The sequence below is a fragment of the Podarcis cretensis genome (genome assembly GCF_951804945.1).
Source record: "Podarcis cretensis genome assembly, chromosome: 5".
NCBI classification, from domain to species: domain Eukaryota; kingdom Metazoa; phylum Chordata; class Lepidosauria; order Squamata; family Lacertidae; genus Podarcis; species Podarcis cretensis.
In genome coordinates this window covers 87,482,634-87,509,588 of record NC_137174.1, presented here as the reverse complement: position 1 = coordinate 87,509,588, position 26,955 = coordinate 87,482,634, and the positions used below count along the sequence as shown (strand labels likewise).

Here is a 26,955-nt window from a genome sequence, read left to right as displayed (position 1 = left end):
CGATGGCTACCCAACTTCTGCTTACAAACTTCTAAGCAACGAGAGTCCACCACCTCCTGAGGGAAGTCTGTTCCACTGTCAACAGCTCTTGCTGTCAGAAAGTTTTTTCGATTGTTTAGTTGGAACCTCCTTTCTTGTAACTTGAAGCCATTGGTTTGAGTCCTACCCTCCAGAGCGCAGGAGAAAACAAGCATACTCCCTCTTCCATGTGACAGCTCTTAAGACATTTGAAGATGACTATCATATCTCCTCTCAGACTCCTCCTCTTTTACAGGCTAAACATACCCAGCTCCTTCAACTGTTCCCCATAAGGCTTGATTTCCAGGCCCTGGATCATCTTGGTTGCCCTCCTCTGCACGCATTGTCAACATCCTTCTTAACTTGTGATGAATAACCTGGACACAGTATTCCAGGTGTGGTATGACCAAGGCACAATAGAGTGGTAATATTACTTCCCTTCATTGGGATGCTATACATCTGTTGATGCAGCCAAGAATAGTGTTAGCTTTTTTTTTTTTTTGCTGCTGCATCACATTTTTGACCCATTTTAAGCCTGTGGTCCACCAGTTGAACTCACTGGGACTTTTGCCCAATGATGCTTTAATAAATGCAGCCTGAAAAATGCATAACCATAAACTCAGGGCTGGGTGACCTTGAGCCTGGGTGTCTCCTCTCCCTGGACCTTGGGAATTAATAATAATCAAGAGTGTATTTCCGCATGTGGATCATGTACACCTCAGTGGTAAACACAAACAGCCTCTTCAGATTACTAGCAAAGTACACAGTTTTAAGGGGCATGGCTTCCTGGAAGGACTGTGTGCCTAAAGGAAAACTACTGTCTGAATAAATTGCACCAAGCAAGAGTAAATCCAGGAGCCTGTTTTTTATGTTCCTGGTAAAACACAAGTAATGGTGTTGTTTGTTTTTAATGGCCTCTGTCAGATAAAACCCAGAAACATCCCTCTGTCTTTCTCCAGCTGCAATTATACGGAGGCTGGGACTTTAGCATCCCCTTTGAGACGGCTTGCTTCCTGGGTGGTTGATTTGAATTCATACGGTTAAGCATCTCTCCAACGAAAGTTATAAAATAATATATTAACGAAACAGTTGGAGCACAGGCGTGGTCCACTCACTACTCAAATTGGGAAAGGTCGGTTTGTAACGGTTTGCTGTTGGATAAATTCGGAAAAAACCCTATATGGTTGCAATTAATAAAACTGTTACTTGCTCCCTCCTCCAGCTCACAGCGGTTGATTTGGAATCATACAGACCCCCCCCCCCGCTGCTCTAAATTTAGGACCGATGCCTCTTATTCAGGTTCAGAGAACTGTAGGGAGAAAATATGATTGCTAATAATGCACAAATCTCTAGTGCACCCAACAGTCCGATCCAATGCGTTTACTCGAAGGTAAATAGGTTCGGAGGAGCTTTCTTCCAAGCCTGAAATTTATGCAGGTTTTCTTGGAAGTAGCTCAGCCCTAACCAGGTCTACTCAAAAGTCCTACTGGATTCTATGGGGCTTGCTGCAATCCGAACCCCACTTACCTTGGAGCAACCCCACTGAATTCAACAGGACTTCTCCCTGGACATGATTAGGATTCGACTAGCAAACCTGTGCGGGTTTACTTGGGAGTAAATGCCAACTTCGGAGTAAAGAACCTCGCCGGACTTTGCACCTGAGAAGGCCAATCAGGGACAGCGTTTCCCCGATTCAATCCCGGGCAAACGGGACTCTTTTCGTTGGCACTGCGCCTTGGAATTGAGACGGTTTGGAGGACCACGATCGGAGCTGTTGCAATTCCCCACCAAAATATGGGCATCGCCCCCTCTTGCGGGGAAGACGTGATATATTGAAGCAGCCCGGGTTTTGGAGCCTGTTGCACCGGCTTTTTTCAAAATAACAGGGGGAGCAGGTTGCTCCCAGTGCCTGGCCAGTGACACAACTGGAGTAGCAGCAGCCGCCAGTAAACAGAGCAAAGAGGGGCCGAGCGGCGCTTATTTCTTTGCAACATCGTCTCTCTCCTCCTCCCCCGGCCGGCCGTTCGTCTTTGAAATTAAAGGGAAAGCACGGCGCGCAGCGGAGCGCAGGCGCCGCCCCTGGAGCTGCTGTTCTCCCTCCTCCCAGGAAGGCCGCCGCCGCGAGAGGAGGAGGCGGCGTGCGCGGCTCTCGCGTCTCTCTCCCTCGGGTCGAGGTGCCTCGCCAGGACGCGGCAGGCAAGCGAGCGCAGCAGCCACCCGGGGAGCCGACGGCGACGCAGAGAAAGCATGCTTTGCGCCCAGGCGCCCGCGCCCCGGCCGCCTCGCCGTGCCCTTTAGCCGGCGCTGCTGCCGCTGCCGCCACCGTCCCGAGATCGCGAGCTCAGCCGAGGCAGGAGGAGCCGCCGGGCTCCTTGCGGGAGGAAGCGGCACCGCGCGCCGGGCCGCCTGCAAGCAGCGCTCCGGGAGAAGAGAAGCTCGCTCGCTCGCTTTCCGTGCTGTTGGTGCGGGGAGCGCATTAGGTGTTGGAGAGAGGGAGGAAGAAGAGGAAGAGGAGGAGGAGGAAGAGGAGGAGGAGGACGGCGGGGCTTGCCCATTGACACAAGCGCACGAAGAGACAGAAGTGCAATAGAGACAAGGTGGAGGAGACGCGCTCTCGCTCGCTCTCATTTAACCCCTCCGCTCCGAGCCCCAGACGGACGACTTTGCAAGGTTGCAGCCGCCGCCGCCGCCTCCAAAACCGCCTTGTGCTTTTTTCAAAAATTTTTTGGCTCGGTCCGTTTGCAACCGGCTGAGAAATCCCCCTAAACATGGCGAGTGATTCTCCAGCTCGGAGCCTGGACGAGATAGATCTATCAGCCTTAAGGGTAAGGAGGAACCGGGAAGGGAGGCAGGCAGGGGAAATGTGGGGGACAGAAGGCCACCCGGTCAACCTTTCCCCTTTCCGCTCCCTCCTTCTCTGCGCCCCCTTTTCACTGCTTGCACCTTGCCTCCTCGCCTCCCCCTTTTACTACCGTATTTGAGCACGGGACAACTTTGCTGCTGGAGGTTGTTATTAATGATAAGCAGCGGATATGGGTTGCCCATAGTCATTTTTTCTCCCTTTCCGGAATGCGTACTGATGTAGGCGCGTCTCCCTGCTCAGAGGAGATGGGGGCGCTTATGCATGAGGCGCTGGGATTTCTGGAGAAAGAGGAATGAGCCGCGCACAGCTGTTTCCAGCAAGCCTCTTGTTATCTGTTTTAATGGTGCATTTCCTCCTTCCATCCCCAATCCACAGCTCTCCCTCTCTCGGGTGGAGGCAATGGAAGGGTGATTTAAATGGCAAGGTGTCGTCACCTTTTGCAAATTTGAAGGCTGTCAATTTGACACTTGCAAATCGATTTTGTTCCTCCCTTTCACTTCTCCCCCTGTAGAACCTACACAGCCTCCTGTATTTGGGGCGGAGGCTCACACGTGAAGGCTCTTTCCAGGCATAAATTTGTTGAGAGATCTTAGCTCGCAGCCCCGCAACGTTCTCTGTTTCTCTTGAAATGCTGCCTTGCTTGTTCCAGAGTCCAGCGCCACTTTCCTGACCCTTAATGTTAAGCTTGTTTGCATACAACAAAAGAGCACATCTCTCTCTGCATAACAGAAAGAAGAGCTGATATGAGGAGATAGAACATGTCGTTTTGTGCATGTCTATTAAACCTTGTGGTGGGGTTGCTTTCCTAATAAGCCGCACGTAACCATATTGCTATGTGCATGCAGCCATGGTAGAACAAACTGGATTAGCGGCTGCTCCTCTGGTGTGAATGTTAAAAGACTGTTCCTAGTGTCCATTTTGATGATGATGTGAAATGGAATAACATGAACCTTTTAGTGATCTCTTCCAGTCCTCTTGAGGGAAGCAAGTGCACCTCCTGGCTGTTGTAGCCACGACAGGCTACATGCATCATGTTATTATGGGGTGGGGAGAATTGATTAAATGCATTTTCTGTCACAGAGGAGTCAGCTTGCATGCATTCATTCTCTCCCTCTCCCTCCCTCCCTCTCTCTGAATATATCATAGATGCACGTGCACATGAGCTTTCACCCACTGGAGAGAGAGGTCACTGCACGAGCAATGGCTTCTTGGCTCATTCTATAAATGGAGTGGGGGGGGGGAGCCATAGATGTGTGATCCTCTGTTGCACTTATATGCTAGGTATAGCATTCATCTCCTATCACCCCCCCCCCAAAAAAAAGAACTTCAGAAGGGCATAGGAAGCTGCCTTATGCCAAGTCAGACCATTTGATCATCGTGCTCAGTATTGCCTGCTTGTCTACTGTGTATGTACCCTATGCTGATGGACAGTAGGGTTTCAGGCAGGGGTCTTTGCCAGCGGTGCCTGGAGACCCCAGAAACTGAACCTGGGACCTTGTGCATGCAGATACAATAGTGTGCTGTTGTACAATCAGGCAGATGTGCTAGTAGTCCTTACTCTCCCTTTAAAGAAATATATATTTTATCTGGATTCTTCTTAGCCTGCAACATTTTTGCGTGTGTGTGAGCGAGGAGTCGAGAGGAGGACTTCCTGTTCTCTCTGGATTTCTGATTTTGATTCACTGGATTAGTTCTTTGGCCCTCTGGTTTGGTGTTCGTTTTCGCTGGCAAGAGCCTGTTAGGGGGCCTTGGTGTGAGGCAGGCTTTGTCTGATTTCATTCCTGGGAATATGTGGAGGAGGAGGAATGAAAATGCTACCCCCTGGCATGTGCCAAGGATGCGTTTCCTTCACGGCATCTTCTTCACATCTGGAATTAGACCTTGTGATGCCAAGAAGGCTTCAGATTTGAGTCTCTCTCTCTCTCTCCATCAATTAAGTGAATGGACCAAGTTTTAAAACAGCCCTTTCATTACTCCATGTCTTTGCGTGTTTGATGCTTGCTAATGGGTCTAGTCCAGGGGCAGCCAATTTGGTAGATGTTGTGGAACCACAACTTTCACCATCCCAAGATAGCATAGCCAGTGGGCAGTCAACAACATCTGGAGGGCACCAAATTTGTTACCCCAGTCTGGTCACTGGAATTTATAATAGAAAGGACTGGTGGGATTCTTCAATGCAATATAGCTCTGGTAATGTGCGATGAACGTTTATGTAGTTTTTGATGTGTGCTGAAGACACGCTTCTTGAACCTGGCTTTTGACACCTGATAAAAAATGTGTTTGTGTGTGTGAACTGATTTTAATCCTGGGATGATGATTACATTATTTGCTGTAGATTCAGAGTAAATTGTGGTTACGGAGTGAGATGAGTGTTGTGAGAGAAAAAGAGCACACATTGTTCATTTTCCTCCCTTGTTCCTTGATGTTGCCCTTATGGCTCCATGACATAAGAGCACATTGGAATCTGGGGTGCAACCAAATCTCAACAGAGCTAAATGTTCCCCTTTCCAACTTACCCAAACTCTCTTGTACTTACATTCATTTCCGTGGCGTGTTGTAAAAGGAATAAATGAGAGGTTTGTGCAGCCTTGCACTTTTGTAGGCCATATCAAAAGATATTTGTTTGCTATGTAATTTTCTTCCTATTTTTCCCCAGTTACTTTAAGCAAAAATGTGCGTCTCATGCTTTGTATGTTTGTGATGCACTGCACCCTGCACCCACCCTATTGTTTAAGTTTCAAAGTAGATCATAGAGTTAGAAGGGGCCTCAAAGGTCATTCCCTCCCCATGTGGGAAACCCACTACTGCACATTGTCTAAGAGGTGGGCCTCCAGCCTCTGATTAAAAACTTGCAGTGGGAGAGAGTCCACCACCTTCCAAAGGCCTTTTGGTTTGGGTCCAACCATCTGGAGCAACAGCATCTATGTAATAGTTATTTACATATTCAAAGATGGCTGTCTTATTGCCTGTTAGTTGTCTCTTCTTCAGGCTAAACACATCCAGCTTCTTCATTCTTTCCTTATGGACTCCAGACTCCTCGCCATCTTTGTTCCCCTCCAGAGTCCAGACACATTCCAGTTTACAGATATCCTCATTAAATGGTGGTGCCCAGAATTGGACACATTATTCCAGATGTGGTCTGACCAAAGCAGAATAGAGTGGCGCCATTACTTCTTGATTTGGATACTGTGCTTCTGTGGATGACATTTCCTTCCTTCAGTGATATTTGAAGTATCCCTTGGAAGCAAGCTCATTCTTTAGACAAATAGGAATGCAGGAAACTTCTTTATACTTGGTCAGTCCATCTGTACACCTAGCTCAGTATTATCCGCTCTCAGTGTAATCAGTGAAACCAATGGCAGTTCTCCCACTGATTTTAAGGCGTTAGGATTGTACATGTCCCGTGTCAATTTGATGGGAATGTGCCCAGAGCTTTTGAAACTAAAGGGTGTGCATCAAGTTGGTAAGTGACTATTTGCACTTCATTAAGCAGATAACTCTTCAAGAAGACGTGCATCTGTCTGACTGTGCAATCCTTGAAGGTCAACAGGATAAGACTGGTCTTTGGCACACTGAATGACAAGATGCTCGGCTATGTTTACCTGAAGGTGTGATGTGTCTGACTTTCATTTGTGCAAGCAGATATACAGCCTTCCTTCTTCTCTTAATTACTCAGTGTGTTCAAAACATTCTGGGCGTTATAATGAATTGCCCACAATGTGTATATTAAGCCACCTTAGGCAGAGTTGGCCCAGTGGTACATCTTTTTCCTTCTCTCTGCTGGAGGAAATAACCCAGTGGTAGAGCACACCCTTTGAACATGGAACTTTCTGAATGTAATCCTTGGCATCTCCAGTTACAGGTGTTGATCCTTTTTCTGAGACCCCAAAGAGCTGCAGGTGAGCAAATACCCTAACCTGGCATAAAAAATACATTCCTATGTCCTCTCACTGCCAGTAAATCTACTAGTTCTGTTTAGAAAATATTTTTAATTGAAAGTTCTGTAGACTAAATCTGGGAACTTATTTATTTGAACCACAGTGCTCCAACCCTACTTTATTGGATGAAAATGCAGTTTTTACAAACAAATAAAACCAGGACCGGTATGACCAGTCCTGCTCAACTACTGACTTGAATGCCTTCAGAAAGAGGCCTTTGTAAAACATGGGCTGTCCCATTGAACTTTAGCTTGTCCTCCAGAGCAGCCATCTCCAACCTGGTGCTCACCAGGTGTTTTGGACTACAACTACCACCAGATCCAGTTAGCACGGCCATGATTGCTGATGGGAGTTCGTCAGCCAACGCAGCTTGAGGGTGCCATATTGGGTATGGCTGCTCTGTAGCATGGCACATCACAGGTTTTGAACATGAATATAACGAAGTCAGCTGCTGTTGCATGTTTTGCTGCTGCACTGCTATATTTGCATAAGGGATTTTTATCTGATAGTTAAATTTGTGTGGTTTTTTTTTAAAAAGGTATGTGCTATATTAGTCATAGCCAAGTTTATTTGTATACTGCATTTCCCACAAATACATCTGTGCTCAAAGTGGTGTACATAGTATACTTTTCATCATGCATAGCTGTCAACGTTTCCCTTTTTTAAAGGGAAATTCTCTTATTCCGAATAGGATTCCTTGCAAGAAAAGGGAACAGTTGACAGCTATGCACTATGTACTATGTGCTATTGCTAAAACAATATAAAAGTAAGTGAATCAACAACGAACAGTTCCTTCGACATACAGCAACATTTAAGTGAAACTATTCAGTCACTCTAGGGACGTGGGTGGCGCTGTGGGTTAAACCACAGAGCCTAGGACTTGCTGATCAGAAGTTCGGCAGTTCAAATCCCTGCGATGGGGTGAGCTCCCGTTGCTCAGTCCCTGCTCCTGCCCACCTAGCAGTTTGAAGGCACGTCAAAGTGCAAGTAGATAAATAGGTACCGCTCTGGCGGGAAGGTAAACGGCGTTTCCGTGTGCTGCTCTGGTTTGCCAGAAGCGGCTTAGTCGTGCTGACCACATGACCCGGAAGCTGTACGCCAGCTCCCATGGCCAATAAAGCGAGATGAGCGCCGCAACCCCAGAGTCGGTCACGACTGGACCTAATGGTCAGGAGTCCCTTTACCTTTTATTCAATCACTCTACATTGATCTCTTATCCTAAACCTTGCGGGACATCTTCTGGAGAAGAAAAGGCTAAACAAATCTGGAGTGGAGTCCTAAAGATGGCCGGATGGTGTCTTGTACACTTCCTTCCGGCAACTCCTGCAGCCAAGCTGGTGCCAAACCTATTGATCTGCTTTCCTTTGGACCACATCAGCAAGGCTGGGGTGTGGGTAGATGTCTTGTTGTCTGCGTAGCCCAGGAGCTCCATACACACTGTCTAGGCTTGCTCCCCCGGGAGGTCACTTCAGTGCTGCTAATGCGGAAGTTAGACTTCACCCCTGGAGGCACACTCCATTGTCTCTTGGGAAGCAGCCCCAAAGCTGATGACATTAGTACGTAACATAGGAAGGAAGCTGCCTTCTACTGAGTAAGACCAATGGTCCTCCTTGCTCAACATTGCGTTTCAGCGTTTCAGACAGGGGTCTCTCTCAGCTGCATTTGGAGATGTTGGGGATCGAACCTGGGACATTCTGTGACCAAAGCAGATGCCTTGCCACTGAGCTGCAGCCATTCTTCCTCCCTGTCTTTTGTGCCTGGTCCCAACGGGGCCAAGAACCCCCCTCATAATTCTCCTGGTAGCATTTCCCTTATGAAGGTTCTTAGAGATGGAGACGTAGGGCCAGGACCATTCACTCCCTTGGTAGGGAGAACAAAACCTTCTTAAATGATGGAGGACAGCAAGGAAATAAATAAATGGAACCCTGTGACCCATTTCAAGGGGAAAAACCATGGTCAATTCACACTTGCTTAACAACGTCACACTTTTCCTGGAAGGAGACAGGGTACTGACTATGGTTCTGTATTTATACATTGCAAAATCTTTTATTATTACTGTATTATTTCCCTTTAAAGTAAGGGAAGAATATGCCTCTAATCTGTTAGAGTGTATAGATCAGCTCAACTAAATGCACTTAGCACTTAACAATAATTGTTAAAAGGTGCTGCATGCGTATTGTGAAGCAATCCAATCATTTTGCAGAGCCTTGCAATCAGAAATCAATAGCACATTTGCTGCCTGAGCACAAAAGCCTATAGCCAGGAGGAGTTTTGTAAGTTACAGAGATTTTTTTGGGGGTTATTAGAAAATCAAGACCCGTCTGTATGACTGCACATTAGGTGTGGGGAAACAGAGAAACGGCGTACGTCTTCAAATGTATTTTGAAGAAAGATGCAAAATCCAGTCCCAACAGAGCGCTTCGTTTCATGAAGCCCAACAGGAAACACTGACAAGAATTTGAGGGTTGAGATTTTTCCACCAGGTTTTATGGCTTAAGAGCTGGTTAAACAGGTACGTAGCCCCATGAGTAATCTCCCAGAGTTCCCTGGGAAAAGGGATTGATGGTTAAGCCGCTCTGGGAATTGTAGTTCTGTGAGGAGGAATAGGGTTCTCCTACCAACTCTTGGCACCTGTAGCAAACTACACTTCCCAGGATTCTTTGGGGGTGGGGAAGCAGGCTCTCCTGGCGCCTTCATTATGTATCTTTAGGCACCAGGTGAAAACGTTTCCCGTAACCAAGCCTTGGGCTGATGGTTCAATCTATGGCCTTTTAAATGTGTTTGTGAGAGAGGAATCATTGGTCGCTGGGTTTTCTTTTGTTATTATGCTACATATTTTGTGTTTGCATTTTGTATTTTTATGTTGCAAAACTGTCTTTGATGATCTTCGCATGAAGGGGGGGTATATACATTTAATAAACAAATAAACAAAATGAATTGTATTGTTGAGGTGGGGCCTATTGCAGTCACAAAACAATAAAAAGGGGGGGGGCATGGGAGATGGTAGTGGAGCGTGACACCCACAGCACAGTATCTCGTTCTGTCCCTGGACTGAGACGCCGGATTTAATCTGCCCTAGTATTCCCAGTCATAAGGATTTTGAGGCAGGGAAAGTCTTCTGGGAGCTCCTGCCAGTCAGAATACAGTAGACTGTTCGGTTTGATACCCTGTGAGGCAGTTCTCACCCCCCCCCCCCAAATAATACTTTTTAAAACCGTCCATGCATGTAAAAACTGACTCATTCTCATTCACACATAAAACCAGAAAAGACCCACATCGTAATTTTATTGGTATTTTTTTAAAAATGAATATTTTATATTGTTTTATGTAAACTACTTAAGAGGTTTTTGTTGATTAAAGCTTAAGAGGCGTTCAGTTGATTAAAAAATATGAATCTTGTTGAATATCATTATATAAATTTCTCAGGTGTTGTTTGACAAAACTGAGACGAGAGATGTACCTGTTTAAATGAAGAATATGCCTGTATTTCTGAAATCCATTCAGTGGCTGCCAGCATTTCTCAAGCATAGGTAGGGTCCCCTCATGCCTGTCCCCCACGTGAGCTTGGCCTGACTCGTGATATTGAATTGTAGAATTGTAGCGTTGAAAGGGACCCTGGGGTCATATAGTCCAACCCCCTTCTGGTTAAAAGCCAGATTCACTAACCCATTGCACCATTATGCCTTGATTTATCCTGCCATTCAGTTGGCATTCACAATTTTGCAGATTGCTAATGGTGAGAAATCTACTGTGTTTCCCCAACCTGAGAGGTGCTGGAACAGAGTTTTGGTGAGTTCTGGCTGAAAAACAAAACCCTGGTTGTGGCGACTGTAACCTAGGTTTAAGGTGCCATTTGGCAATTAACATTGCAGGCAACTTGTGCAGTGCTGTGGGTTTCTCATGTGCCGAAACTGGATGGCATCCAGCATTGCAAATGTGTATTCCCCTAGCCCCGCGTCTATAAAAACAGTAAATTTTTCAAAGGCCATTTGTTTATATTATAGCTAATCCCTTCCAATTAAGATAAGGCGCTTGTGAGCAAAGCAGAATGTCGCTGTTGCGCCGCTGCCAGTGTTCCACCGGTTCCATTTGAATGGCAAATGCGTTCAAGATGGTGAAGATGCAGAATTGACCAAGGCATTGCATGCATGCTAAGTTCTTGCAGCGTTTACTCTGGGGTCGATGCCGTCTGTTCCCCTATTACGCTGAGGGAGATTAAAGGCGCGCACACCTTAACGCAGAGCCCCTAGTTTGCAAGGAATGAACTTCAGGCTGTGTTTAGAGGTGCCAATTCGCAGGCCAATGTGTCCATGACCAGTGTGGGCAGCCAAGGCCAGGGGGTGGGGATGACAACTGGGCCTTGACTGTCAATAGTTGCTGGCTGTAATTTTAATTAGGGCCCCTCTTCTGCTTTCTGCTGATGTTATGTTACCTTGGTTTGCAAGAATGCTGAACCGGTCATTAGAGGCTTTTCATGAAAAATTGTCTTTTCACTGTGGTGCTAACTTGGATGTTTTTTCTTTTAAATGGTTTATAAATAGCAACACAATATACAGACCACTTAAGATTAGCCTGTATCGCTGAAGGCTGGCAAAGCTGGCAATGGGTTCAACTTCAGAATAGGCGGCTTGGGGATTAAAGCCTAATGTGGGTATTCTCCCCGCCTCCCAGTGACTGTGTACCTAGGCATTGTTGGGCATTTCTGCACTATCCAGAACTAACCTGTCCCTTTTCTCTGCTTACTTGGGAAGTGCTGCTGGTAGTGCCGCCTCTGTGTTGCTGTTGGGGCCTTCTTAGTGGTGGCTCCCTGTTTGTGGAATGCCCTCCCAGTTGAGGTGCTTTTGCCTCTCTCGTTATTAATGTTCTGTTGGAATTTAAAAAGAACATTCAGCCACTGTTGAAGGGCAGTGCATGTTGTTTACCCATGTATTTGATGTCTGAAAGATACTCAACCTGGAAAGCTTGAAATAATTAAATGCAAGGGCGTGAGATGGCTTTTTAAATTAAAAAGAAATTGTTTTGTTTTGCCGCTCCGGGCTTCTTTGGAGGGAGGGTAGTGATTTAATAAATACGAATCTACCTAATGCCCTCAGGAAGGGGAAAACCCTGTGATCAAATGTCTCAACATTGTGCAAATTTTAGAACACAACATCTGCATATAAAAGGTTTAAGGGTTAGTCTCCGCCATCTTTGGTTAAATAATTATTGGGGGAAACACCCCTGCCTGGAATTCTGGAGGTGCCAGTCACTACAAAACTAATTGGACCAGTAGCCAGACTCTGTGTACAAGGCAGTTCTTGCCCTTGCTTTTCCTTCCTCCCATTACAGTGGTGCCTCGTAAGACGAAAAACTCGCAAGACGAAAGAGTTTTTCATTTTTTGAGTTGCTTCGCAAGACGAATTTCCCTATGGGCTTGCTTCGCAAGACGAAAACGTCTGGCAAGTTTGTTTCCTTTGTCTTAAAACCGTGCATTCAGGGGGTGCAGTTGCGACTTGACTTCGAGGAGCAACTCGTAGCACGCGGTGTGGTAGCCTTTTTTGAGGTTTTTGAAGACTTTGGTGATTTTTGAAGCTTTTCCAAAATCTGTGCTTTGCAAGACGAAAAAATCGCAAGACGAAAAAACTCGCAGAACGAATTAATTTTGTCTTGCGAGGTACCACTGTATAGGCAGAAATGTGTAGACAGTCCCTTTGAGGATTCTGTTGTAGGTGTTTATTCTGTGGATGAGGCAAGCTGCTTTTCAAACAGGAAAGCGGATAGCCTCTTTGGCATGTGGCCTGCACCAAAAAGCACCCTCTGGCATTTCCTTTACTTCTTTTCTTCTGGGTCTTGGGGAAATACCCGATGGCTGAACGAGGTACCAAAACTGCTGACCTAAAGTATGTTGCCTGGGAAGGTTTTTTTCCATTTGTGAAACAACATGATCAGCTCTGGACAGAATGGAGGAGCGAAGCAGGAATTTGAGCCAAAGGTCTCTGCAGTTTTTAAAAGTGGTTCCTCATTATTTGGAGCTTGGATAATTAACCTAATTATTACTTCCTTTAAAGGGACAAGAAAGCTAGTTGGGTTTGCAGGCGAAAGCCATTTGACAAAGAGAGCGAATCATAATTCTGTCCATCCTTTGTGCCTTGGCTCTATTTAATTAAAAATGTTCCGAAAGCAGTTGCCATTTAAATGCTCCTTTTTTCTGATTCCCTTTTCCTCCAATCCAGAACCTGAGCATTACTTTCCTGTATTACTCACACTGTGCCACATTCAAGCATGTTTTGCCAAACCTGTAGGTTCTGCATTACTAATAGCAATTTGGAGAGTTGGGCAGTTAAAATAAAATAAATAAATACATGAGGTGGCCATAGCTACAGCAGCTGGAAGAATGTCATATACCGTACCTAAAAAAATAATAATACTCTTCATTCTTCCACGTCGGGTGAGTCAAATAAAGATATTTTTAGAATTTTTTTTTCATGTGACGTGGCAAAGCGCTCTTATTAGCAGTGTAGACCAAAGACTGCCCAAACAGCCTGATTATTTGCTATCAGTATCGTAAGCAGCACACGATTCGGGTCTTAGATTGCTGCTCCCATGCCATTGACAAGCAATGTGCAAACTCATGTTCGGAGCACAAGTGCACACCACTTCAACTTACCGTGGCAGTGTTCTCAGCGCATGAAAACAGCAGGAAGGGTTTTGTTCTCATGAATTTGTTGCCCGCTTCTTCCTCTCTCTTTCTCAGAATAATTTATGTAGGGTTCCAAAGCAATCTCCAATCTAGAAAACCATCTGTTTTTAATACAGAAGGTTCAAGGTTCAATCCCTGGCATGTTCAGGTAGGCCTCCAGGAGTCTCCTCTCTGAAACTCCATTGTTGCTGCCATTGTCAACACCACTGAGCTAGATGAACAAATGGTCTCTATTGATAAGGCTGCTTCCTATGTTTCTATTTGGTGCTGGGCAAGGAAATTGTCATTGGGTACCTTGCAGAAAAAACTGGGCAGTTATTAATTGCCATATTTTAATCATTGGAGGTACTGTTGGTGTTGACCTTTAAAGCCCTAAACGACCTCGGCCCTGTATACCTGAAGGAGCATCTCCACCCCCATCGTTCTGCCCAGACGCTGAGGTCCAGCTCCAAGGGCCTTTTGTCGGTTCCCTCACTGTGAGAAGCAAAGCTACAGGGAACCAGGCAGAGGGCCTTCTCGGTAGTGGCACCCGCCCAGTGGAATGCCCTCCCATCAGATGTCAAAGAGATAAACAACTACTTGACATTTAGAAGACATCTGAAGGCAGCCCTGTTCAGGGAAGTTTTTAATGTGTGACATTTTAATGTATTTTTAATCTTTGTTGGAAGCCACCCAGAGTGGCTGGGGAAACCCAGCCAGATGGGCAGGGTACAAATAATAAATTATTATTATTATTATTATTATTATTATTATTATTAATTTCACAGCTAGAGGGCTTGAACCCCCCTTGTGGTCAATCTTCCCAGGGCCACCTGTCTGTGCCAGAGGCAAAAGCGGGTGGAGGAATTCATGTCAGTTTTGTCTTTGCACAGCAGGCTAGTTATCCTGCACCCAGATAAGCAACTATTGGAGTTCAAGGACACATTCCAGCCAAGCAAAACCTTCGTGGAAGGCCCTGAAGCAGGTTCAGTGAGGATTGTGGCCTGAGGAGAATTCCAGGGGCCGTTTAGAGAGGCCTGGGGGCCATATTCAGACCTTAAGGCTGAGTTTCTCCACCACTGCTGTGTGGTTTGGGCCCACATGTAGCTTTATGAGGTGTGGTTGGTAGTAAACCAGGACAAGTCATTTCTATAGTAGCCCCTCAGTTTAGAATCCCCCCTCCCAGAGGTTCATCTGCCCCCCAAACTGCAGGCCTTTAATGGGACTGTCACTACCGTACTATTTAATTCGCTTTTGGCTAGGTTCGATTGTCGCCTTAGCATCCACCCAATTTTTTTTTGTTTGTTCTTGCTGCTATTCTGCGTTGTTGTCTGAATGGTTGATTGTGAGTTTTACCTTTTACCCAGCTCGGGGAGTGTGTGTATGTGTGTGTGGGGGGCCATTGAGCAGAGAGCCGCCTCATATTGTTTGTTTCATTTATTTATTTTCGAGCAGCATGTTCGAAATGGCATCACGAACACCCCTTCCCCCTGCTCTTAGTGCTTCTGGCTTTTTTGCCATTTTCTCCAGGGCAGCTCTTTCGGTAATTAATAACGATTAGCCGGTCCCAAGGCTCCTCTTCCCGCATCTCTCCTGCCTCCACCACGTTCTGCGTTGGTATGTTCAAGCAGGCCGTAATGGGCAGATGGGATTCCAGGAGCGAAGAGAGTTCTCCGAAGGGATGCTTGGTGGCTGATGATTGCTACCCCTCTCCCTCTCTTTGCTCGGTCTGTTGTCCCCCAAACCAGGTTTACCTGCTGCTTAACTCAATACAAATACAGCTCAGGACACTCTGCTTTGCTGACTGACAAGGAGATAATGGACAAAAGCAAATCTCCCATGCCGGGTACATTGAATCCAGTGCTCTTTTCTCTTGTCATAATGTGCAGAATTCACATCCATAAAGTCGGAACTAATATTTTGTGAGCTTTTATGGGTGCCGGTAGTGCTGTAAAAGACAGAATGGTTGGCAAGGACGAAAATGAAGCTGTGAAGGTGGAAACTGGCCCTAAACTGTAAAAAGAAGAAAACTTTTATGACTTCTTTTCATCACCACCTCAAAACAGATCCATTTAGATATTTTGAACCGCAACTCCCACCTGTTTCAGCAAGCATGGCCAGTGGTCACAGATGATGGGAGTTGTAGTCCACAATGTCTAGAGGGCACTGCATTGCCTACCCTTGCTTGTACCATGGGATGAGATACCACTGTATTTTACCTGCCTGATTGCCAGCTGCTTATCCAGTCCTGCTTGTTGTGCCTTTAACATAATCTGCAGACATTATTACCACACACCCTGTGTTTCCTCACTTGATATTGTCCGCTCACAGAGCTTTGTGACCCAGTGTTCATTAGAAGTCCGGTTGTGGTTTGAGAGGGCCTCTTTCACAGTGGTACCAAGATGCTACCCCAGGAAACCTGATGGTACCTCTCTCCCTGTCTTTGTAGAGGGGTGTGTGTGTGTGTATGGCACATTTAAGACGATTCTTTCATTTCCTTTTGTCTAATGGCCAAATTTCTGCAATGGACAGATTTCTAGGGGCTGTGCATGCAAGGGTGCATAGAGTTTGAGGTGCATAGGGTTGAAAACATCCCAGCATTTCAGAAAAAAGTAGTCCCTTTTAGTCAAACAACATTTGTTGTTTGATATGAGCATTGTCCTTTATATACAGTTGTGCTGTGGCACAGTGAAGCTAAGGGTGGCATGCTCAGACCAAGGACCACTGGGAGATTGTACTTTGTGTTTCTTGGGGGGGGGGTGTGGAAATCGTCATGTCATGGGGAAACCAGTCTTATTTCTTTAAGAGATAACACCTGGGGGGCTGAGACAACCCCCTTCAGTCCTGTTTCCTTCCAGCTCCACTGTAGGTTGTATTGCTGGCTGCTCCAGGTACGGTAAAAGAGAAGAGGTGGGAACACCATATTGGAAGATAGAAAGATAGATAGATAGATAGATAGATAGATAGATAGATAGATAGATAGATATTTTCTTTGTTGCTCCTTGTCTGTTTATTCCTGGCTTCCCTTCCTCTACTCCTGCTGGGTTTTCGCTCTGTCCTGGCTCCGTAGATCTCCCCTTCCTTCCTCTTGGCGCCCATTTTTATTTCTTGGCCTTTAGTTTTGGGCCTTTTGGGGGGCCTGTAGCCTTTTGGATGTTCTGAGGGTGGGGTGAGCACCTTGCAAAGGACTTCAACAAGGTGGAAAGGGCCTCTTTTCAGAAAGCAGAGCTGTTTTTGGAGATGGATCTCTGCAGTCTTGTTGGAAGGGTGATAAGGAACTCAGGCTGCCAGGGCAGGGGGATCTCTTTCCTGAATCCAGCAGCAAGTCGTCGTGGCTGCGTAGGTTTGGGGGACCTTCAGCAGCCCCAGAGGTCTGGTAAGCCAGAAAAGGGTGGAAGAGGAGAGTGTTCTTATGCTCGTATTCTGCTCCCCCGGTTTTTCACAGTCAATGGTACAGCAAACCGGTCGGGCTGTTCCCTCTCTGAGTTTCATTTCCCACCGCTCGTGAATTATTTGTCTTCTCTAAGGTGGCTTCCATCCTTAACGTTGTGTGCCTGTAGCTGTGATCTTTTTCTAACAGTTGCATCTCGTTCCCCATTTCTTGGAGTGCCGTGTTAACAACTGGAGATGCAAGGGCAGGTTGCTTCTCAGGGTAGCAACTAAGGTTTGACTGGCCTCTGCCAGATGTCAGACTTTCTTTTATTAAAAAAATTCTATACAGTGGTGCCTCGCAAGACGGAATTAATTCGTTCCGCGAGTTGCTTCGTCTTGCGATTTTTTCGTCTTGCGGAGCGCGGATTCCCTAGGTATTAACGGCTTTAAGAAAAGGGAAGCAAACCCGCAAGATGTTTTCGTCTTGCGAAGCAAGCCCATAGGAAAATTCGTTTTGCGAAGCAACTCAAAAAAAATGAAAAACCCTTTCGTCTTGCGCGTTTTTCGTCTAGCGAGGCATTCGTCTTGCGAGGTACCACTGTATTATTGATTTTATTAAGGGAAAGAGAGAGAGCTGCAAACATAACAAGAAGAAAGAAAACAAAAGCATTTTGAAAAATGTAAACCAGAAGTCAGGCATTTGGTGTTGCCATTCCCATGCAGTGGAACAATCTTCTGGCAGAGATTTGGCAACCACCCTCACTTTTGACTTTCAGAAGTCTCTTAAAGACTTCGTTTCTTAGTCGTTTCTTTCTTTAGGGGAGGAAAATGTGTTCCAGTGGTTGAAGTGACTAAGTGTGGAAACAAATGGACTACATGTGCAAAAGACTCCACTGGTTTGCTTTTTTTTTTTAAGGTGTTGGAGGTTTTGTGTGGGGTGTGTGTGTGTGTGTGTGGAACTTGAAACAAGAGGCCAAAATTCGGGCTCAGAAGTTTATAGTGGTATTTATTTGCCCAGTGCATTCATACAAGTTGTCTTCTTCAGGAGCAATATGCTGTAAAAGCATTGTTGCAATAATATTGTTCTTTTCCAGTTTTCTTTGTTGGGTTTATACTTCACCTTTCTTTGAAGGAGTTCAGTACATCATGGTTCTCCCCACGCACCAAAATATCCTCTCAGCAAATCTGGGAGTTAGGCTGAGAGAAAAATGACTGGCCAAAGGTCACTCAGAGAGCACTATAGTATATACAGTGGTATCTCGGGTTACATACGCTTCAGGTTACATAAGCTTCAGGTTACAGACTCCGCTAACCTAGAAATAGTGCTTCAGGTTAAGAACTTTGCTTCAGGATAAGAACAGAAATTGGGCTCTGGCGGCACGGCGGCAGCGGGAGGCCCCATTAGCTAAAGTGGTTCTTCAGGTTAAGAACAGTTTCAGGTTAAGTACGGACCTCCGGAACGAATTAAGTACTTAACCCGAGGTACCACTGTACTGAGACACAACCATTGGTCCATCTCGCAGCTGGAGTCTGCTAGTAGCTGGTAGCGTCTAGGGAAACCCTAGGCAACTGGGCATCCTGGGGATTGTTACCGGAAAAATCCGAGGGCTCCCTTGGACAAAACAAAGACACCAACCAGGATAACTTGGAGCAAAACAGCAGCCTGTAGGCTTGGCCTTTATTGAACTGTTGCAACAGGGTATTCCCCTCACGTGCAGGAGAGAGGAAAGACCCAGAAGAATAGTGTGCAAGGTCTTATAAAAACTTTTGAAATTCCCCTCCTCTAGGTCTAGCCCACCCCCAGAAACATCATGCATACATTACAGAAAGGAGGAGTTGAGGGAGGAGTTGGTGGTAACTTGAGTGTCTTGTCACCTGGCTGGTTCCTCCTTTCCCCCCTCCCCCTGGGTCACTTCCAGGAACTTCCAGGAGACAAAGGGGAGTTTGCAGTTTCCTGCCCCCTGAGGGAAGATCTGATCAGTGTCCTTTGTTTCAGTCCATGTTGAATCCACTCCCATATGCAAGTTCTTTGTGATCTTGATTGTCTTCTGTCTGGGATCATCAGGGTTGGCATGGGCAGGGCTCCTGTGTATGTGCTGAGACAGTGAAGGGATTATGGCTGACCAGGACTAAGTCACCCCCCTTTGTTAGTTCTTGTCATATGGAGTAAAAATAAAATGAAACAGTGCAAATCCGATGTATGATTGATTTTCTATTTTTCTATGAATTTATAACAGAAATGTGGCGTGTGTGTGTGTGTGTGAAGTTTATACAAACAGAATGATTGGGGTGGGGGGGTTCCTGCAACAGGATTGAACAAGAGACCTTCTGCATTCAAAGCAGTTGTCACATCTCAGCTTGACTCTCTAACCATTACATCTCTCCATACAGAGATGGGGTGCTGGACTGCTGGCTTACATCCTGGTCTACGAAGCTTGCTTCCAAAAGCAAGTGATCAGGGAGTTAGCGACTTTGGCTATAATCTGTTGGCCTTTATTTCAGCTGCCAAACTTTATCTCAGTTTCTCTTTCCTCCCCCTTCCTCCACTCCCAAAGAAAACCAGCCTCATGAGACACTGATCTTCCAAAGTGCTCTTTGCTCTGGCATTGATAAGCTGTGCTTAGTAAATATCTCTCCTGGCTATTTTGACCCCAAGGTTGTGAGAGGTGGGGAAATCCCTCTCCTGGAACAGCCTTAATGAAGCAACATCCTTCTGTTCCTTGAAATAACCATAAAGCCACGTCCCATATTAATGGGGTGGGAATAGGGCCTGGCTAAAATGCCCTGTCTCGCTCGTGCCTGCTTCTCTTGTGCACTCAGTTAGGACATCATTGCACAATTCCAGCAGATAAAGCAAGGAAATTTCCCTCGGCTCCGTCTTTTCTGTCTCCCTCCTTATTTTTTCACATGACCTATCACTTGACTTAATCTTTGCCTGTTCTGTTCCATTTCCTTTCTCTGCTGTCCTCATGCCCTAGTTACTTTCTGTTCCTGCTTCTGTTCTCAACCCTCCCTTACCTGCCCAGCTCTGCGTTCTGCTTTTTCCTCTGATGTGACAATAGCCAACACTTTGCATTCACAAAAGATTTCATTCACTTTTAGGTAACAGCCTATTCTGTCGAAAAAGGTGGGTTTTTTTTTTTTGCTATACGGAACAAAGGAGCTGTATTGCTGGTATTAAATGCATTCTGGTCATCTTTGGATGTGCGGGTTATTTGGAGATCTCTGCTAGAGGTTGTAACTAGGAAACAGGCTAGTTCAAATAATAAATGCTAGATCTTTGCTGGCAACACATTGGCATGGACAGAAAGCCAAAGGTTCAGAGTATTTATGCATTTAGACCAATACTATGCTTGGTCAACAGCTCTCCAGGGTCTTCAGCAGAGTTTCTTTCTCATTACCTGCTGCCTGATCTTTTGACTGCAGGTTCCAGAAATTCAACTAGGCACCTCCTGCTCTGGTCCCACTGTGCACATTTGACCACAGGAAACAGCTGTTTGTCATGGCCAGCGCTAAGCCATAGGTAGCAAGGCACATGGAGTGCTCAGGCAGGGTTGAGGCGGACATTTTGCACTTTCACATGCTGCTTTTCTATTTTAAAATGTGCAAAGTGGCTTCTCCCAAGTTGGAGCCCTGGGGATGATTTCCTCAGAGGGCCGAGACTAGAAAATGAGGTTCTACAACTGCAGCACAGAAGAATAACCTAGAACCTAGAATGGATCTGTAGGCCTCCAGATCATAGAATCACAGGACTGTAGTTGGAAGGGACCTAAGGGTCATCTAGTCCCCTGCAATGTTGGACCACGACTCGCATCAGCCCCAGCCAGCTAGGGCTTATGAGAGCAGTACTCCAGTAAGATATAGGTAAAGGTAAAGGGACCCCTGACTCTGGGGTTGCGGTGCTCATCTCGCTTTACTGGCCAAGGGAGCCGGTGTACAGCTTCCGGGTCATGTGGCCAGCATGACTAGGCCGCTTCTGGCGAACCAGAGCAGCGCACGGAAACGCCGTTTACCTTCCTGCCAGAGCAGTACCTATTTATCTACTTGCACTTTGACGTGCTTTCAAACTGCTAGGTTGGCAGGAGCAGGGACCGAGCAACGGGAGCTCACCCCGTCGCGGGTCGCGGGGATTCGAACCGCCGACCTTCTGATCGGCAAGCCCTAGGCTCTGTGGTTTAACCCACAGCACCAGCCGCGTCCCTCCAGTAAGGTATAGAGAGTAGCATATTGTGCATGCTTATCTTGTCAGTTGCTGACCAGGACAGAGCCAAGCTGTCTGCCTGAAGGAGGCTGGGATAGATGCAAGGGAAGGAAACAAGCAGACAGAAAGCCCAGGGGTTCGATGGGCAGACTCACAAGCAGAGGAACCTAGAGGGAAACTTGGAAGTCATGATGTTGATGAGGCCAGAATCTGGACATTTTTATGGCCAGGCTGAGTCAGGGAGACCCAAATGGGATGCCTGGGGCTGGGACCAAGCTGGGGCCTGGGAAGACAGTATTTCCTGTCCAACATTCACAGATAAGACAGATCTTTCTGTCTCTTGACTTGTAATTTTTTTTTTTTTAAGGGGAACCAGAGGAGCTCTTTGCACTCCTGATGTAGCACCTTGTAAGCTTTTTGGGAAGAGCTTCTGCTGCTGAGGATCTGCAAAATGCTGGGTGGAGTGTGGACTCTAAACGAAGCAGCATGTGTCTGCGCGAAATGCCTTTGACGGCATCTGCTGTGCAATTTGTGGCCGCCAGGAAAGCCCCAGTTGCATTGCGCTTCCTGGTAATGGCAGCGCACGCTTCGTGCCGTCTTCGTGATTGTGCAAGTAGGAAATGCTGTGGTTGCGAAACACCCTGCCGTTCTGTCTTAAAGGCTCACTTTGGCTCCTGTAGCCTGCAAAGAACTCTGCTTTATGTGTGTACCTCTTGGCATGCCTACATTTCGACAGTTACCTCCTGGAACCAGGTGCATGATTCTTGAGAGCTGCAATTTAAACCTTCCATACAAAACAGAGCACTACCATCCAGCCTCGGTTCATAACATTTTCAGAATTGAAGTGCTCTACAGGTTATTAAAGTGCCTCACTTATTGTGATCTGTGTTGACCATGAGAACCTGGATCAGTTGCAGTCATTGAGTGTGGGAAGTACACTATTGGGTAAGCAATCTGTATCTCTGGCTGTGACTCATATCAGTTTGATCTAAGCTGCATGCCATTTCTGAAGGCTTCAGGGGCAGTAGAATCTGTTGCTGTCTGGCACCAAATAACTGTGTGTGTGTTTGTGTGTGCGGCTGATACATTCCTCTGGAAACACCTTGGGAAAGAGGACACCAGCCTATAGAAGCATGAAAACTGTTGTGCTGAAGTCAACCAAGACATTGCTGGGCATTTTACCACCCAAGTATTGCCAAATAAGCACTGCTATTTGTGTTGTTAGATCAAATGGTAGATTCAGTAAAAACAAAAAGCAGGTTCTTGGTGCTATCAGATATTCGACTCTATATCACCAGTTAATCAACTAGTGTCCCAGTTGTCAGCTAGTAGTCCATTTATCTCATTATTTTGTCTCCCCCCTCCCCAAGTACAGTGGTACCTCTGGTTATGTACTTAATTCGTTCCAAAGGTCCGTTCTTAACCTGAAACCGTTCTTAACCTGAGGTACCACTTTAGCAAATGGAGCCTCCTGCACGATTTCTGTTCTTATCCTGAGGTAAAGTTCTTAACCCGAGGTACTACTTCCGGGTTAGCGGAGTCTGTAACCCGAAGTGTTTGTAACCTGAGGTGTTTGTAACCCGAGGTACCACTGTAGCTGTTTTGTTTATCAAAGGTGCTGAATGGTGCATGTTCCATTTGACTGCCCTAATATTTTAGAATGTAATTCCATGACATGAGAAAACCTGTCACATTCATTGGGGGGGAAATATAATTGCTCTTCTTGTTTCCCCTACCAATCTCAGGTTTAAGAAACCCATAGACAGGAGCTAACCACAAGAGCACTCTCCCTTCATGCATTTTCCAATAGCTAGTTTTCAGAAGCATTACTTCTTCAGACTATGGAGGTAGCCTTCTCCTCCATCAATTTTTCTAATCCCCCTTTAAAGCCAAGCAAGGTCTGTATCCAGTGCTGTGCATACTCAGAGTATTGTCACAAGTCTGACCTTGGGCCTGTGGTTAAGCTCTCTCGTCACCAGCCATTGCTTAGGTCATTGCGGTGTGGGGACAAAATAGACCCGAGCTGAGCAAAACGGCTGTGAGCTCCTTTTTTTTTTTTTAATAGTCTTTAAAATACAGACATAAAAGATCATTTACAACAGGAACAAGAAGAAAAAAGAAAAGAAAAAAGAGCCAAAATAAAGAAATGAAAGGGGGGGGGGGACTGTTTACAAAAAGAAACTGCATCTTCTCAAATCACAATTAAAAAAAGATTTTGGATATAAAACTTCCAATCGTTCTCATTACACTGTTTATGCTGTGAGCTCCTTTTAAGAGATTTGCACATTTTTGGAATTTGCTTGGTTACAACAGTATATTCAGTTATAAGTATATTAAATGGTTGAATTATTTTCTTCGATAACTAGCGGGTACACATGTTTGCTATAGGAGCCTATTCCCATGAGCGTTCACATCCAAATAACAAACCATATGTCTGCAACTAAACTTTATTATTCTGAATGTGTGGTGCTAAAAATAACATGGTGTGAATTGTATTTATATATTGCAGGAACTAATCCTGTACACAGCTTCTGCATGTTGTTGTATTTTTGCTATTTTCTGACATTATCTTGTCTCTCCTTTTGGTGTTTGGCAGCCATGTCTGTGATTTAAGATACATTTGTGTGCGTTTTTCCCTCTTTGGAGTTGCTTTCTTGTTCTGTGATGTCATCATGTTGACCGCATGATCCCTGATTGGCCAGGATAATCAAAGTCACTAATTCTGAAAGGACAAAAAATCAGCAGCCAGTGGAAATGTATTTGTGTGGCGTCAGGTGCTCTGATTGTCTTAGTGTTGATGGGTACCCTCCATTAAACAAATGCGTGTTCTGTACGTTTGCCAAGACATGTATGAAGAAAGCCTTGAAATAAGAATGGGAAATGCATTGTGGGTTGGAAATTCCCGCTTGGGACAAGGGAGGATAGATATATCACATGGATTTGAATTCCTGGCAGGCTAAGCAAGCAGGTTTGAGATTCCCATCAGAGGCAACGCAACAGAGCGATGTGCATATTTAATCCCTGGGATATAAATTTTCTCACACAGGTTTGCTTCCTGTTCTTCCAGTTTCACCCCATACCTGGCATAACTTGGCCTATATAACTGCTGTGGCATTAGGGGCGTGCCACTGTAGGGGGTGAAACTTAATGGTTGCAAATTTATTCAGTCTTAAAATGTGGTTTTGGGTGTGAGGAATTCAATTCTGCTATTATTTTTGTGACTGGGCAACATTTAACTACAATTCCCTGTTTAACAATCCCTTCCTCTTTCCAGGGAATTCTGGGAACTGTATTTCCGTGAGGGGAATAGGGATCGCCTAACAATTGGGCAGGGGTACCTTTACCTTTTTAACAATTGTAACAATTGCCCCAGTGGAACCAACAAGTTGTTTGGGACGCAGGTGGCGCTGTGGGTTAAAGCCTCAGCGCCTAGGGCTTGCTGATCGAAAGGTCAGCGGTTCGAATCCCTGCGGCGGGGTGCGCTCCCGCTGCTCGGTCCCAGCGCCTGCCAACCTAGCAGTTCGAAAGCACCTCCGGGTGCAAGTAGATAAATAGGGACCGCTTACCAGCGGGAAGGTAAACGGCGTTTCCGTGTGCGGCTCTGGCTCTGGCTCTGGCTCTGGCCAGATGCAGCTTTGTCACGCTGGCCACGTGACCCGGAAGTGTCTCCGGACAGCGCTGGCCCCTGGCCTCTTGAGTGAGATGGGCGCACAACCCCAGAGTCTGTCAAGACTGGCCCGTACGGGCAGGGGTACCTTTACCTTTACCTAACAATTGTAAATCAACATTGACAAGCTACAGATACTGGGATTTTTGTTGTTGTTGTTTTTTGTGCATGGGGGAGCCATGAGTGTTTAAAGAGGTAAAGTACTGCCTTAAATGTATAGGACAAATGCAGCCTTTGCCTGCTGAAACTAGGGTGTTTCTGTGTCCCTGCTGTCTTCTCTTTTGAAAGTGTTCTGTATTTGAAAGGCTGCCTGCTCCCAAGTCCAGCTTAAATATAAAGATTAAAGCACAGTTATCTGGCTGCTGTGATTGTTTACTTCTCTCTTCCTTAGCACAGGGTGGGAAGATTGCCTGTGTTGCTTTTTATCAGACGATGCTTGACCAAATTAGCTGTGGCGTTTTTCTCCCTCTGTTTGTGCTACAGATTGACCCAGAACCACAGTAGTAAATGAGGAACAGCCTGGGACGTTGAAATTCGGGAGTCTCGATTTAAATTCTCTTATCCTCTGGAGTGATTTAAATGCAACGGCATAAATAAAGCCACTTCTTCGTTTTGCCTGTCTGGGGGTGGATTATTTACATATTTCGTTTAACCGAAATAGATCAGAGGTCATCCATTCTAACCATTTATACTCAGACTGGTGGGCGGAGTTGTCACATGAAGTTGACATAGGCAATTAAAAAGATTTTTTTTTAAAAGGATTCTTCAGTTAATCAGGAAGTAGAGTTTACCTGAAATGGATCCGGATGATCAGTTTTTTTCATTATTATGGGATAATGGTCCCTTGGAACAACTTTGTGAAGAGGTGGCAATAGTGCTGGCTGCAGGGTTTTTTTGTGGGGGCAATTTGTCCTCAAGATGGCTCCCCCTTTTTTCAGCCCTCTGAAAAAGAGGGTTGCAAGACAGTTGCAGCAAACTGTCTCCTACCAGGCCCAGTGAATACCATTTCCCAGAGGGGAGACCCCAAGGCAAGTCAGGGGTGCCTCTTAAGTCTCTTGACACTTCTCACTCTTTGCATGCTCAGAGAGGGGCGGTGAACAGGTGGTTACAGTAATTAGGGGGTGAGGGAGAGCAATAGGGCCAGGAGCAGGGAGAACTTCAGGTGCTAGATGATCCTGGCCCAAGGCAGGATCTGGTTCTGATAAGACTGGCAGCATCTGGGCATTGCACTGGGCTATATAAGCAGAGGCAGCAATATGCATCAGAGATGCTTTCGTTTTCCCTGTTTGGGAAGGCATTAATGTGAGAAGCAGCCCAGAGGAAGAAGATGCTTGTCTGTGTGAAAGGTGCTAGGTTCCCACTGTTTTCACTGCAAATCCCCCTGAAAAACATTGCTTTGGAAATAAATGGGTGGAACTCCTGCCTTGGCAATAAAAAAACAAAAGAAACAACCACTGTAAAAAAGGCACGTACTACGTTGTCATCTCCTGGAAGATGGTGGTGATTAATTTTAAGTGATATTCCTGTCTAGTAGTGGAGCTCCCCACCCCCGATGTGGATGCAGCTTGTCCCATTTTAAAGAAGCAGTGATTTATGCCAGCCAGCCCACCTCTGTGGCCTCTGCAAAAGGTCAAGTGTGATGGCAGCCAACTGTGAAATATGAAACCACGTCCAATCCTGCACCTGTAGTTTGTGCTGGGTGCTTTTCATCCCCAGAAGCACCTTTGCCACAAGCATAAATCCACAACCCCGCTGTGAGGACAGCAATTATTCTCAAACTTATTTTCCTTTTCCACACAGTGTCAATATGCTGGTCCCAATCTGAGGCAAGGTACAGCTGGAATCAATAAATCAATCACTAGTTTGCAGTTGATTTAGTGGGTGGTGTTCTGTTGCGTTTTTTAAAGAAAAAACAAACCACCAACCCTTAGAAGGGTTTTAGAAACTTGATTGCCAGCACTGCAGTTAATTTATTGGCTAATAGAAATACCTTTTCAGAACTGACCTTGAACAGTTAAAAATATACAGTATAGGTTTCCTGGGAAAATCATACAAGCAATGCACCAAATTAAAAACCAAAATCAGTAAGATGCCAATTGCAACCATCTCAAAATATAACAGTCTCATTAATGAAAAATTAACCAAATGTTAGGTCTTTGAAGACACCCAAAGACCAGCGATGAGGGAGCCTAGTGGACTTTGAAAGGGGTCTCCTTCTGTATCTTTGGCACACCTGTC

General features: G+C 45.8%; 1 protein-coding gene across 8 annotated transcripts in view; it reads left to right on the top strand.

Moving 5' to 3' along the window:
• The first annotated feature begins 2,180 nt into the window (after window positions 1–2,180).
• TNIK (TRAF2 and NCK interacting kinase) overlaps window positions 2,181–26,955 on the top strand; it is a 291,721-nt gene continuing 266,946 nt past the window's right edge. For 2 of the 8 annotated variants that reach the window (XM_079977596.1, XM_079977594.1), the window contains exon 1: window positions 2,185–2,843. In XM_079977596.1, the coding sequence (XP_079833722.1) occupies window positions 2,787–2,843 (57 nt within the window). In that variant the 5' untranslated portion in view covers window positions 2,185–2,786. Of the gene's footprint in view, window positions 2,844–26,955 lie in introns of all 8 variants that reach the window. The other 6 variants (XM_079977599.1, XM_079977600.1, XM_079977597.1 and 3 more) reach the window with 4 other exon arrangements.